Source organism: Phalacrocorax carbo, chromosome 15 (assembly GCF_963921805.1).
Source record: "Phalacrocorax carbo chromosome 15, bPhaCar2.1, whole genome shotgun sequence".
Taxonomy (NCBI): domain Eukaryota; kingdom Metazoa; phylum Chordata; class Aves; order Suliformes; family Phalacrocoracidae; genus Phalacrocorax; species Phalacrocorax carbo.
The window spans coordinates 5,701,268-5,713,462 of record NC_087527.1 but is presented as its reverse complement, the minus strand read 5'-3'; the positions used below and the strand labels follow the sequence as shown (position 1 = coordinate 5,713,462).

The window sequence follows — 12,195 nt, the reverse complement described above, 5'->3', positions numbered from 1 at the left end:
ACAGAACAGAGCCACCTCCTGCTTTTTGAACAGCTTTATTTCGTTGCATCCATGTTTTCCACAGGAAATCAAGGCCCACGGCCACGTGGAACGTGAAGAAGCAGAAAGTGCTTTAAGCCTCTTGTGCTGAGCACAGGGTAGCTGCTTCCCAGCAAGGTCTAGCTCCCACAGCAGCTCTGCGGTGCGGCTCTGCTCCATCACCAGCCAGTCAGTGCTGGGAGCTGCATGTGGGGTGGCTTTGTGCTCCAGGAGCCAAGAACTTCTGCTGGTGCAAATGTTTCCAGGAAAGGCAGACCCTAACCCCAGCAGCACACACAGGCCAGAACTGGGCTGCAGCTGTGCCCCCATCACATCTACCTGGAGGTTGCTCCAGAGTGAAGGGTGCTTTGGGCAGAGCATTCCTGGTGTCCCTAAGCTGCAGCTTCCGCCTTACCTTTAGGGGGTTTTGCCTGCAAAATGAACAGGGGCATCTTAGAGACAAGGGGACAGCCCAGGCAGGTGGTCCTGCGCTGCTCTGCTCAGTCCCACATGACCAGATTCATTGTTTGAGACCCCCCTCCACTCACGATTTGAGATCAGGCATTCGGAACAACTATTTTCCCCCCAGTAGGGTGGTGCAGCCCTGGGGCAGTTCACTGGGAGCTGGGGGATCTCTGCCCTCAGAGGTTTCTAAGAATTGGCCAGATAAAGCCAAAGATAACCCAAGCTAGGGCTGGCAGCTCTCCTGCTCTGTGGGGGCCTCCCAGCCCACACCCTGCAACTCCCTGACCCACCCGGGCTGGGCAGCACCAAAGCAGGAATCATGCACAGAGAGAAAACATGTCACTGACCCACAGCATCTGAAGAGCCGCCCTCCCTCCACACAGAGCTTGGCCAGACAGTTCAGAAGAGGGTGAATACATGTGGGGCTGGGCCAGGTTTCTAAAGTAAAGTCCCCTCAGGGACTCCTTGTTCTCTGACAGTAGTTGAGGTTGTGCAGCTTTCCCTGCAGTCTGGGCACCAGCTGGGCCCCTCTTCAACTCAGCCGCCTGTTGTCACTAAACTTGCAAGAGTTTGATCTCTGTCAGGTTCAGTTCAGACCAGCCACCAAGCCCAAGAGTCAGAGATTAAGAACAACTCTACTGGAGTTTTCCCAGATCTTGCAAATCAAGTTTTAACCAAGGGGCAGAAAATAAATCCACTTGCAAGCTTCACTTGAACCTCAGCTCTCTAGAGCAGCCCCATCCTTACCTCCTCAAACTTCTCCTTCCAATAGAAGTCAGCCTTCGCATCCAGGTAGAGCAGAACCAGGTCACAGACCACTGTGGCCTGGAGACAGACAAACACAGCAGGGCAGTCAGCAGTGACCCTTCCTGCAGGAGCGCCAGGCCCTCTGTCCTGGCTCCCACCAAGCCCTGCAACCAGCTGGTGGCCAAACTCCAGCACCTGGCCAGCATTGGGGGCAGCGAGCCTGACCTGCCTCCAGCCCAGGCCATCCAGGCAGCTCCACCAGGTCCTCTTTGACCCAACCTGCTCCCACTAGCTTCACAGGAGGTTAGACCTGATTATCTGGGCTGCAATGCATGGACACAGCGTGAGGGCTGGTCCAGCAGAGAGCAGCCATCACAGCCACCTGAGGGACTGGGATGAGCACATCTAGGAAGAAAGAAGGGGTAGGGGGGCAGCCCAGGCTCCCCATTACCCTGCTGAAAGGGAAGAGCCACAGAAGTGCTCTACAAGGGGCTGTCCCATCTTGATGACTACAACACCATGTCCGTGCTGGAGCTGGACACTGGCTCACTCCCTTTAGACTCGGGAGAAACAGAGAGGAGGTGCTCTCTCCTGCTGGCAGAGACAGCTGGAGCCGACCAGCCAGCAACGCCCCAGGACTGTGCCTTCCCAGGGTCACCACAAACACTGACCCCCATGAGATGTGCCCCTGACGGTGCTCAGGACCCTGGATCTGGCGGTGTCATTACTGCTACTGATCATAAACAGGAAAATGGGAGCTAAACACCCTGCCAGACAATCTTTCCCCCCGCCCAGACTGGCAGGCACCCAGGAAGCCTCATGCCCAGGCAGGCAGGGGAAACAACAGATCAGTGGTAAATCTCAGCCCAGGCATCGGTGGAGAATAGCTTATCTGGAGTACTCACGGCACCAAAGAATGCGATGCCAGTGCCGAAGCTCACAGCAGCAGGAATTATGCTGAACTTCCCAGCCTGGTGAGAAACAGTGGGTGAAGGGGGAAGACAGCAGGTGGAGAAAGGTGAGAGAGCTGTGAACAAGCCCCACTGAGCAGCATGCTTAAAGCCAGGGAGGTGCTGGAGGAAACCAGGCTAATTTCTCAGTGCCCAGCTGTGGGAACCTGACTGCTATTGCCTTGACTCAGAACCACTTTGGCTGTCAAAGAAGGATTGAGGCAGCTCAGGACTTGGTGGCAGCAGAGGTTACTGCGACCCACCTACTCCTGCAGGCACAGCGGGAGCCTCCCTCCTGCTGCAGAACCCAGCAGCTGCCACCCACAGAAGTACAACCCAGCAAAGAGCAAGCACAGCCCTGATGTGACATGTCCCTCCCTGCCCAAATGAGCCTGGTATCTCTGAGGAAAGATTTTCAGGTTCCTTTTCTCTCCTGCTCCGCACCTCCCGGACCTGGTCTCACTACCCAGAAGTGGTACGCCCTGTCCTGCACTGTGTGCTTCACCCTCTTCAGGTGAAAAGGCCACTGCTAAGCACAACAGATCAGCTGTGGACATCTCTCAGGGTGGCAAGTCCTCTCAGCACAGGCTCCATCTTGCACAGCTGAGTAATGAGTTTGTCAGAAGCTGCAGAGTAGCGTCAGCCATGATCATGCCCATGCCTCTTCTCCCCAAGGGTACAATTAATCAATAAGGGATTAATTGTCCAGGTTCAGAAGAGTTCAGGTTGATCTTTGCCAGGGTGCTCCCACCATGAGACCCTCAGAGATGCCCACAGGCCCTCTGCCCAGATAAGCTCACCTTGCCTACAGGGCCCAGCACTTCACAACACCTGTGTCAGATCCTCAGTGAGGGAAGCCTCCCTGCTCAGGGCATTACCCAGAAGTTTATCTTCAAATGGGAAAGACCATTTTTTCCTGCTCTGCTTGGAAAATTCTGGAAAGAGGTGAAGAGCTCACCACAGTGGGGGGAAGCAATGCCAGCAGGAAGCCATAGGGCTGGCTGCAGGAGAGAGCAGCAGGGAGCAGTGTGAGGAGTCAGCCCTGGTGACAAGGCTGCCAGGACTGCATATTCGAAGTCTGCAGAGGAGATGGTACCTGGCCGTGCACGGAGATGTCAAAGCGGATGCCGTAGAGCTTCAGGAGGTTCCGGTAGAGCTGCCGCTGCGAGTCCCAGTAGTAGGAGGCAGTTCTGTGGGAGGCATTGGATGCAGCTCAGAAAGCCACAGCAGCTCTGCGCAGGCAGCAAGGCAAGAGTGCTGCCAGTGCCGTACGGCTGCTGGGGCTGCCATGTGCCTGTGCACACCTTGTGCCCTCCAGCAGGCTGGGACATGGGTCATGCACGTACTGCCATGTCTCACTAGCTTGGCATCAGCAGTGGGGCATCAGTGTCAGCTCAGCACCGAGCCTGGGGTCACTGGGGGCACGCAGCTCCCAGTGCACCCAGTTCAGGGTCAGCATGGGCGTGGACAGCCACACATCCCTGCCCTCAGGCAGGAAATGCCTTGCACAGCTCCAAACAGAGCAGAGCTACAAGGTGTGGAAACTACCAAAGCACCCTGGTACTGACAGGCCCTGCGCTGAGTTACCATGTCCCGTTGTCCCTGCTGCTCCTCTCAGAGCACCAATTAGGAAAACAGATTTCAAATAATTGCCATGTGCTCAACTCACAGGCCTGTGTGGCCGCTGTCCCAGCATCCTCACCTGAAGTTGTACATCCTGTCCTGCAGGCTGAAGGAGTACTGCGGCTGGCACTGGGCAGTGGGCTGATCCAGATTGCAGTCCCATTCTATGCGAACTCCAATGCTGCCCCCCTGCAAAACACATTTTATTCCAGGAGAAGCATGGCATCAGAGATTTGCCGAGTTCTTTACTGTTCAGACATTCACAGATCACCCACTCCCTTAGCATTTCAGGGGTCAGTCCTGTCCCCTGCCCCTTGCCCACATCCCTGGGGAATTTGGAGTCATCTTCCATACTTTAAAAAAAAACAAAAACAAGTACCAGCAGTGCGAGGTCTCCAAAGGTCTCTCCAGCTGCCTCCACCATGTCACGGACACGGAAGATGGGGCAGGATGGGTTGAAGAACGGATCGTACGTGCAGCTCTTGAAATAGGTGGGGTCATTGGTTTGCAAAGTATTGCACCTGAGACAGGGGAGAGAGAGGGGGGGAGCTGTCACAGGTGGAGTGGGGTGTGGGAGGTCAGGGAGCCCTACTGCAGGACTGAAAAGGAGACCCTTCCACCAGAGTGGGAACACTAATGCTCCTGCTTCAGGGGGAGATGTTAATTGCCTCTCCTAAAGCCTCACTTGGAAAAGGGGTGGAGAGAAACCAGCCCAGAGGCATCACAGGTGGAGATATCACCTTTTTCAGCAGCAGCCACTCCTTCCCCTCCCAGCTCCTCTCCTCCACCTCTGCCTTTGGGCTTCTCCTTTCTACCTCAGCACCTTGCTCGCATCGCTGTGAGATGTAATGACCCAGCTTGAGTCACTGAACCCAGCTCACTCTAGGGGCAATAGAGGGGCCATGCACCGGCCCCAAGCCATGTCTCCTGCCAGAGTAAGGCAGCGCAGTCAGCATGCCTGCGGCTGAGGCCAGCGCAGCCCTTTACCGGACCTCTGTGAAACTATTTTGCAAGGACTAATATGCAAAAATATATGGGGTAAAATAAGACCCTGGGAACGACTGGCTTTGTCCAGCTCTGTCTGTGGTGCTCTAGACAGGGAGACGGACGTAAGTCCCTCTCTCTGAGGGCTCCCCATCTCATTGCTCTTACAACTGCAAACACAAATGCTGCTGAAGCAACCAGTGTTCTGAACACAGCATCCTGAACTGTAACTGCCCGAGCCACCATCCGTCCTGGATGGCACATGGCTTCTTGGCCACCTCTGCTGCTCAGCCCCAAGGCAGACAAGCTCACCACAGAGGATGGACTAGGCTGCATGCACAGTCCAGCTGGAGGAGTGTCGTACTTACTTGGAGAAGTTAAATTTGGTGAAGTGGATAGTATTTTTTATAAAAAGAGTGAAATTCTCCGCCTCAGCCAGAAGAGGTTTCCTGGAAAACAATGACCAATGAACTCAAATTTCGCACTGTGGTCAAGGAACCTTCCCTTCCCCCCCCCCCCCCCCCCGCAATCTCTTCCACAATCCCAGGACTTCTGCTACAGTGGACAGTTTTAAGAAATGTTCTTGCATTAGGTTCTCTGGGCTTAACTGACAATGTCAAAGATCTCCCTGAGCCTGGGTGCCCCTCAAGGTCTAAGTATGATCAGGCCTCTGGTTACGTAGAGCACAGAGGGAAGGAACCAAAGCTCTCAATGTCTGCTGTCCCCTCACCCTGTGCCTTACCTGGGCAGGGTGTTGTTCTCCACAGGACACCAGCCATAGATCTCACAGGTGGAACGGGTGGTGTTGAACATCACACATCTCCCAGTTTTTATCCCTAGAAATAAGCCAATGTATATCATTTACTATTCCTTTTCAAAACATCTTCTCTGCAGCTCACCTCCTGGGATAGTGCCCTGGCCACAGGCTTGTTCTGGCCTTCTCAAAACCTGAACCACAAAGACAACCCTGGGATCATCTTCAGTGTTTTCCCCACCCCTGTGAAGCCTTCCCTCGAGGCCAAATGACAGGAGCTGTTTTACGAAGACAAGAAGCTGCTTGCCACTGTCAGCGCCTGTCTGTCCAGCGTAGCCTCTCTTGCCCCATGGCTGATGAAACCACCTGCTCCCTGGGTGGGAACACAGTGAGCTGGGGCAGTCCCACACACAAAGCTTTGGCAGATGACCTCCAGAACTGAAATGTCCTTCTCCAGCTGAACTCACAAGGGCTGCTAATATTAATCAGCATGAAATAAAAGCCAGGTTTTATTACAAAAGGAAAACCTGCCCATCACACAGCACAGCGGTTTCAATTCCAGCAGCCAACATCAGAAACAAAGCACCCCTGTATTTGCTGTGACAGCATGTTCTGTCTTCAGCACCTGCTCGTCCAGCCGTGACAGGTCACTGTAAGGTTTTGCCAAGAATAAGTGGCTGGAGAGCACTTCCACGCACACTTACAAAAAGCACTGAACACAGGCAATCAGGCACCTTTGTGGATCTGTTTGGTACCAAACATGAGGTATTAAATGATTTTATGGGGTTCTTTTAGCAAAATATCCAGTACCGTTGCCATGAATCACTGGGTTTCCCTTGGGACAGTCTGCATCTTCTGTGCATATCGCATCAAGAACTGTGGGGCTCTGAGAGAGAGAGAGAAGAAAGCACTGTTACTGCACTGCGCAGCTGCCTGAGGCCATGAAGTCACTCACCCGTATTTCTGTGCTGCTGCTCCTGTTTCTCCAAACACATCGCAAACGCTTACAGAAGACATCCGCCATGCCCAGAACCCCAGCAACCTCCAGCCAGCGAGGAGACAGCCATCTCCGAGGGGCAATCCTTCCCACCTATCTCCACGCTCTCTGGGGTGCTCACCTCCTCCACCCTGGAGGCAGAGGAAGCTTCAAGGAGCTAGCTCAGATCTTTTGGCTGGGATTGGGAACAAGCATAGTTGGGTTCAGGAGGGCCTTAATGGCAGAGCCCATTAAGCACCTTGGAAAACACCACCACAATTCCCTAGGGGAAGTGCTGAAGAGACCCTAAATACAGCATAACAGAAGTTTTACGAAAGACATGCTTCACCCTCACTCTGGACCCACCTGATTGCCTGAAGCAGCAAAAAGCTCCTATTCAAACACAGAGAGATGGTGGCAGGTGGGGGAATATGAGTAACACCCTCCCCCAGCTACTCCCAGGTCACTGCAGGAGTCACTGGCCCATCAGAAACCCACCTCCCCAAGCCCAGAGGGGTACAGAGGCCCAAAGGCAGGTAGGGAAACCCCAGTTATGGAGCCAGAGGAACTGGGGTCTGTCCAGGCCCTCTCAGGGCTGTCCCAGAACAGCCTCAGCCCCTTGCTCCAGGTGTGAAACCCACCATGAGCCAAAAGAAGCAGCCCCCTGAAGCACCTTTGGGCTGGGTGGGGGTGGGTGTCACTGCCTAGGAGTATGGGAATCATTATGGGATGCAGAAGAGCATTTTGGGACTGCACAGGACATTTAGGGAAGGAAGAAAAGGCATGGAAAAAGAGTGATCTAGGTGATCTGAGAAGGAACAAACATTGGAAATAGAGGGATAAAAGGATGCAAAGGACTGGTTCCATGTACAGAGCTGGCTGGTCAGTACACTGGTCCGTCCATGCCCCCACCCCATCATCAGTCTGTCCTGTCTTCAGACTACACTCCGTTTCTGACTGTTTTCCTGGGAGAGGAGCTGTATTCTGTATGCACTTTGTGTGTACGGGGGTCTGAGTGCCAGCAGCTGGAGTGGGACCACTGGTTGTCGCTGGGGCCTGTGTGCCTGGGTATCAGCTGCTGCGAGTGCAGGCGTGTATGTGAAGGTGTGAGTCACAGCAAATGTCCGGGCCACATGAGCGAGGGAGGAGGTAGCCTGGGAGCAAGCCAGGGCATCTAAGGGCAAACCCACAGGACTACCAGAGTCAGGGAGCCCTGCCTGACTGCTGGAGAAGGGTGGCTACCAGATTCATGCCCCTCACCCCCACCGATGGCCCACTCATAGCAATGCTGTAATAAGCACTTACAAGAGCATTCTGTCGTCCTGGATCCAAATCAGATGTCAAGGATTCAGCCTCCAGAAGGACCCAGACAACAGATAGTTGCAGATAAGCGTACTGGTCCCTTCCCAAGTCCAGGTAACAAGACACATGACAAGTGCCACTTGGCAGACAGACACTTGTGGGTGTTTACGGCATGCAAGCTGCAAAGCTTGGGAGAAATTCAGGTACTGAAGTCTGTGGTGGTGTTACAGAGAACCTAAAACTGGGCCAAGAAGGTTTCAACCTCCCCTACCACCTTTTAGTGGAAATGAGCCTTGAAAAAAACAAAAAAAAAATCTGTTGGTGCTGGCATTCTCCACAGGCATGATCCAAACCAGGCTACATGTGCCACAATTGCATTGTGAGAGAAGCAGAGACCTAGATTCAGTTAAAAGCCCTCATGAGGCCCTGAGGCTGTGCTCCTGAAGTTCTCTAAACCATTGCTGCATCTTGCTTCTGTAAGGGTCTAAAAGCTTGGGAAAATCAGGAGTAACAAGTTTTTCTAGGAACATATCCATGAATTACAGGTTTGGGACAGGACAGGAATATGAGCACACCAGCATTTAGAACTGGTTTCTTGAGAAGCAGGTGAGCTACAACACAATTTTAGAAGACCTCCCCCAAGGTGCTCACAGCAGAGCTCAGATGCTGCTCGGAGTTGTAGCATTTGTGTTCCTGGGACAGGGGTGATTTCAGACAGGGGCAGCAAAGAGGTGCTTGTGTTGACAGCAGAGATCTGTGCATAAACACTAGGAACCTCAGGGCTGAAAGGTTTACATTTACTTTCTGTAGTCACAAATACGCGAGTAGAGAATTACTTTGTTCTTAACCTAATTAGAAACAACTGCCAATTACCAGCCCTCAACAGCTATGCAGCCACGTACCAGGGGCCTGGAAGCACAGTGAACCTTTTTGGAGAGTTAACCACCAGTAGCATCATATGTGAGCAAAGAAGAATGACACTCCTCCCAAAATCTAACACCTGCCTCATTCCCTTAGGACGCAGACAGTCCTGTGCCATTTGGGGCTGGGATGAGCGCCACTCACGTGCACGTTCGTCAACAGCATCTGTACCTGTAAGAGCTGAGCACGGCTGGATGTGCTAAAGACCATAATTTAAGTGAAATGGTCCCTTTGCCCCAGAGCTTGCATCTGGACAGAGTGGATGCACCATCTGACTAGTGCTTTCTGGCTCTAAGTCTATTTTGATCATCTACATTAACTTTCAGAGCACCTTGCAAATAGAGGCAAAGGGTTTCCAACCACCTAAAGTATTTGAGATCAATACTGGAAGGTGTCCCTAAGAGATGAGTCACAGCTCAGCTACAGATCTGAGCTCAACACAGGCATCAGCTGCTAGAACAGCCCACCCTGTGTTCAGGTGCTACCAGTGGCCCTAGCCAGACTTTTCCCTGGTCTGCCAGCACTGAATACTTTGGTAATCGAGAATATTCAGAACTTCCTGCTGTCACTGCTAAGTCTTCAAAGCTTTCCAAACATGAACATCAGCTACAGCCCCAAAGCCAGGAACTGAGAAACTGCTGGAGAGTAGCACGGGGTGAAGGCTGTGGGAGGCACCCAGACACACCACAGCACTGTAATGGGATGAAGAGCTCAGCTCTCTCCATATCCTTGGCTTGCACACTGCAAAAAGAAGCATCCAGAGATGCCCGTGAGAGAGCCCTGAAATGCTCTACGGCACGTCTTCCCCTGGGGACGTTCCTGCAGCTATCAGTACTTTAGGAGTTCTCAATATTTTAAAGAGAGACCATTAATACCATTTTTCCCAACCCCAAGCCAGGGCTGCTCTGCCTCTCCTGCAGCCTGTGGGCTGCTTTTGGAGAGCAGCCCAGCCCAGCTGCCTGCAGCACAGGGTAAGCTGGAAGCAGGAGCAGGCTGTACAGCAAAAGCCAAAAAGACCATTAGGACAAACAGTGCGCTCAAGCACAAGGTGCCTGCAGTGGCTTAGCTTAAAAGACACGTGCTCCTGTCTGCCAAGCAGGGTTCAGCTTGGGGGACTTCAGCTGAGGAACTGGTCTGAATCCAGCGTTAAAGGGAAGATTTCTCCCAGACAACATATACCACTAAGTGTCAGCTGACTGGCAAACCACCTAGACTTGTGCTCCATTCCTCCTAAAAATAGGACACTAAGATAGAGATGATACTAGTCCTGCAGCAGAGTTATAATGGAAATATGACACTGGTATCCATGGAGCGTGTGTAAAAGCATCATGAAAAATGGCAAAACAGAGGTAAGAGGATGGGGCAGAGCAAGTCAAGAAACCATGAATACGTGTGATACTCAAGAAGGACCACCGGGAAGAGGTATTAGCCAGGGATGGCAGTGCTGATGCCAGCTGCAGCGCAGAGATGGAATAGCAACAGGGAAACACAGCTAAGCGTCTCAAGAATGGCCCTTGTCCAAACATAGCTGAAAGCCTGTAAAGATCATACAGTGTCACCACACCTCAAAAAGCCCAGAGAGCTGGTGAGGCCCCAACAGACTGCATCTCTTGTCCTGGTCACCACAAGTGACTTTGGCCAGGCCGCCTGGATACGTGTCTTGGTTCATGCAGATATGACAGACCAAGTACAAATGAGCAAGTAAGATTTATGGTCAATGAGAATGAGGGGAATCAGTTTTGTTTGGAATAAAAATACATCTTTTCCCTTCTGCCTGGTCTGGTAGTGGGTTTTTCTGAGCTCCTGTACAGCTATAGAGCAGCAGCACTGAGTGGCTTTGTAAATCTAATCCCACCGCAGCACTGAGCTAAGGAACATCACAGGTCACTTACCTCAGGACAGGTGCCCTGGGCTTGCTTTGCTGTAGCGATGAAGTTGGTCACCAGGAAAAACACATTTTCTCCCTAGGAGGCAAGCAGGCACCTTCAGCAGGGGACTTACACCGTCGCACTCCTCCACAGCAGCTCAAGTTTTCTTTTTGGTAGCTTTTAATTCACGACGTTAACGTCGCCTTTCCTTTCCCAAAGGGTTTTACCACAGCTTTTCCCAGCGGCCTCCCTCCCCCGGGGCGGCTGAAGGGCTAACAGCGCAGGGGCCCGGCCGTACCTGCGGGGGCCGGGCGTAGTCCGCCGCGTCCCACAGCCGCCGGCCCGCGCCCCCCACCTCGGCGACGGCCGCCCCCTTCACCTTGGTGACAACGGCGGCACGGGGGGCGCCATCGGTGTCCTGGTAGCCCTTCCGCACCAGCAGCACCCACCTGCGGAGGGGCAGGGGGCGAGGCGCGCTGAGGGGATCCCCGGCCCGCCCCGCCGCCTCAGGGAGGGCCAGCCCCCGGGAGCGGCCGGCTCGCCGCGGCGGGAGGGGACCGCCCTACCCGAACAGGTAGCCCAGCACGCCGAGCTGCAGCAGGCGGTGCAACAGCCCGACCCGCCGGTTCCGCGTCTGCGCGAACTTCACCGTCTTGTAGTCGAGCAAGCCGCCGCACAGCTCGCCCGGCGCCGCGCCCGCCATGGCGACCGGCGGGGGACTGCGGCCCGCCGGCCCCGCCCGCGCTTCCCGCCGCAGCCCCGCCACGCCCCGCGCAGCCTAGCCACGCCCCTCCGCCGCCACGCCCCGCCACGCCCCGTCGCCACGGCAGCAGCGCGGCGGGCCCGGGCCGGAGATGGCGGCGGGGGGCGGCGGCGGCGGCGGGAGCGGCGCGGCCGCGGGGGCTCGGGTGCGGTGTGAGGGGACCCCGCCGGCTGGAGCTGGCTCCGGCCCCGCCTCCGCGGGCGGTGTTCCCGGGATGGGTCCGGGGGGACGCCGGGCTTGTCCCGCCGGTCCTGGGAGGCAGCGGCCTGGCCTGATCCCGGGCCTTGTCCGCCTTCCCGCTGTGGCGGTGTAGGAACAGCAACAAGGCGGCGGGCGCTGGGGCTGCCTGGGAGCGCTCGGCCAAACTCTCCCCAACGCCCTTTCCCCGCAGGCGAGGAGGACGCCGGCGGCCCGGCGGGAGAGAGCCGGTACCTGGCCGCATGCAGGGCCAGGGCCCTGCGCTCAGCCTGCGGCACCGTGGCCTGGGGCCGCGGGTGAGGGCGGCAGCACCATCACCCCGTGTCAGGGACAGCCGCTGCAGGGGCCTGGGCCGTCAGGGTCTGAACACGAGCCAGCAGTGTGCCCAGGTGGCCAGGAAGGCCAGCGGCATCCGGGCTTGTATCAGGGATAGTGTGGCCAGCAGGAGCAGGGCAGGGATCGTGCCCAGGACTGGTGTGGCACTGTGGTACAGTGTGGGGCACTGGTGAGGCTGCATCTTGAATACTGTGTTCAGGTTTGGGCCCCTGACTACAAGAAAGCCCTTGAGGGGCTGGAGCGTGTCCAGAGAAGGGCAGTGGGGCTGGGGCAGGGTCTGGAGCACAAGT

General features: G+C 55.1%; 1 protein-coding gene across 4 annotated transcripts; it reads right to left on the bottom strand.

Annotated features, from left to right (window-relative positions):
* Positions 1 to 316: 316 nt before the first annotated feature.
* Positions 317 to 11,371, bottom strand: P2RX6 (purinergic receptor P2X 6). 4 transcript variants are annotated; one of them, XM_064466206.1, is made up of 12 exons: positions 11,175 to 11,370; positions 10,907 to 11,057; positions 10,633 to 10,704; positions 6,352 to 6,427; positions 5,530 to 5,623; positions 5,156 to 5,236; positions 4,183 to 4,324; positions 3,883 to 3,992; positions 3,277 to 3,370; positions 2,136 to 2,201; positions 1,231 to 1,308; positions 317 to 449 (listed from the first exon to the last, which is right to left on the bottom strand). In XM_064466206.1, the coding sequence occupies exons 1-12, from the start codon at positions 11,309 to 11,311 to the stop codon at positions 411 to 413; spliced, it is 1,140 nt and encodes a 379-aa protein (XP_064322276.1). In that variant the 5' UTR covers positions 11,312 to 11,370; the 3' UTR covers positions 317 to 410. The 4 variants fall into 4 exon arrangements, 3 of the variants coding, with proteins under 3 accessions (XP_064322276.1, XP_064322277.1, XP_064322278.1); XM_064466207.1 differs by having other exon boundaries at positions 10,988 to 11,057; XR_010375293.1 differs by having other exon boundaries at positions 367 to 449; positions 831 to 1,308; positions 11,175 to 11,371.
* Positions 11,372 to 12,195: the final 824 nt, after the last annotated feature.

Excerpts from the sequence above, each read along its gene's own strand:
- P2RX6 (XM_064466206.1), bottom strand. The coding sequence starts at position 11,311 with ATGGCGGGCGCGGCGCCGGGCGAGCTGTGCGGCGGCTTGCTCGACTAC. Across the intron at positions 10,705-10,906 it reads ACTACGCCCGGCCCCCGCAG|GGAGAAAATGTGTTTTTCCT; the intron begins GTACGGCCGGGC and ends CTTGCCTCCTAG. Across the intron at positions 3,371-3,882 it reads GACAGGATGTACAACTTCAG|AACTGCCTCCTACTACTGGG; the intron begins GTGAGGATGCTG and ends TGCCTCCCACAG.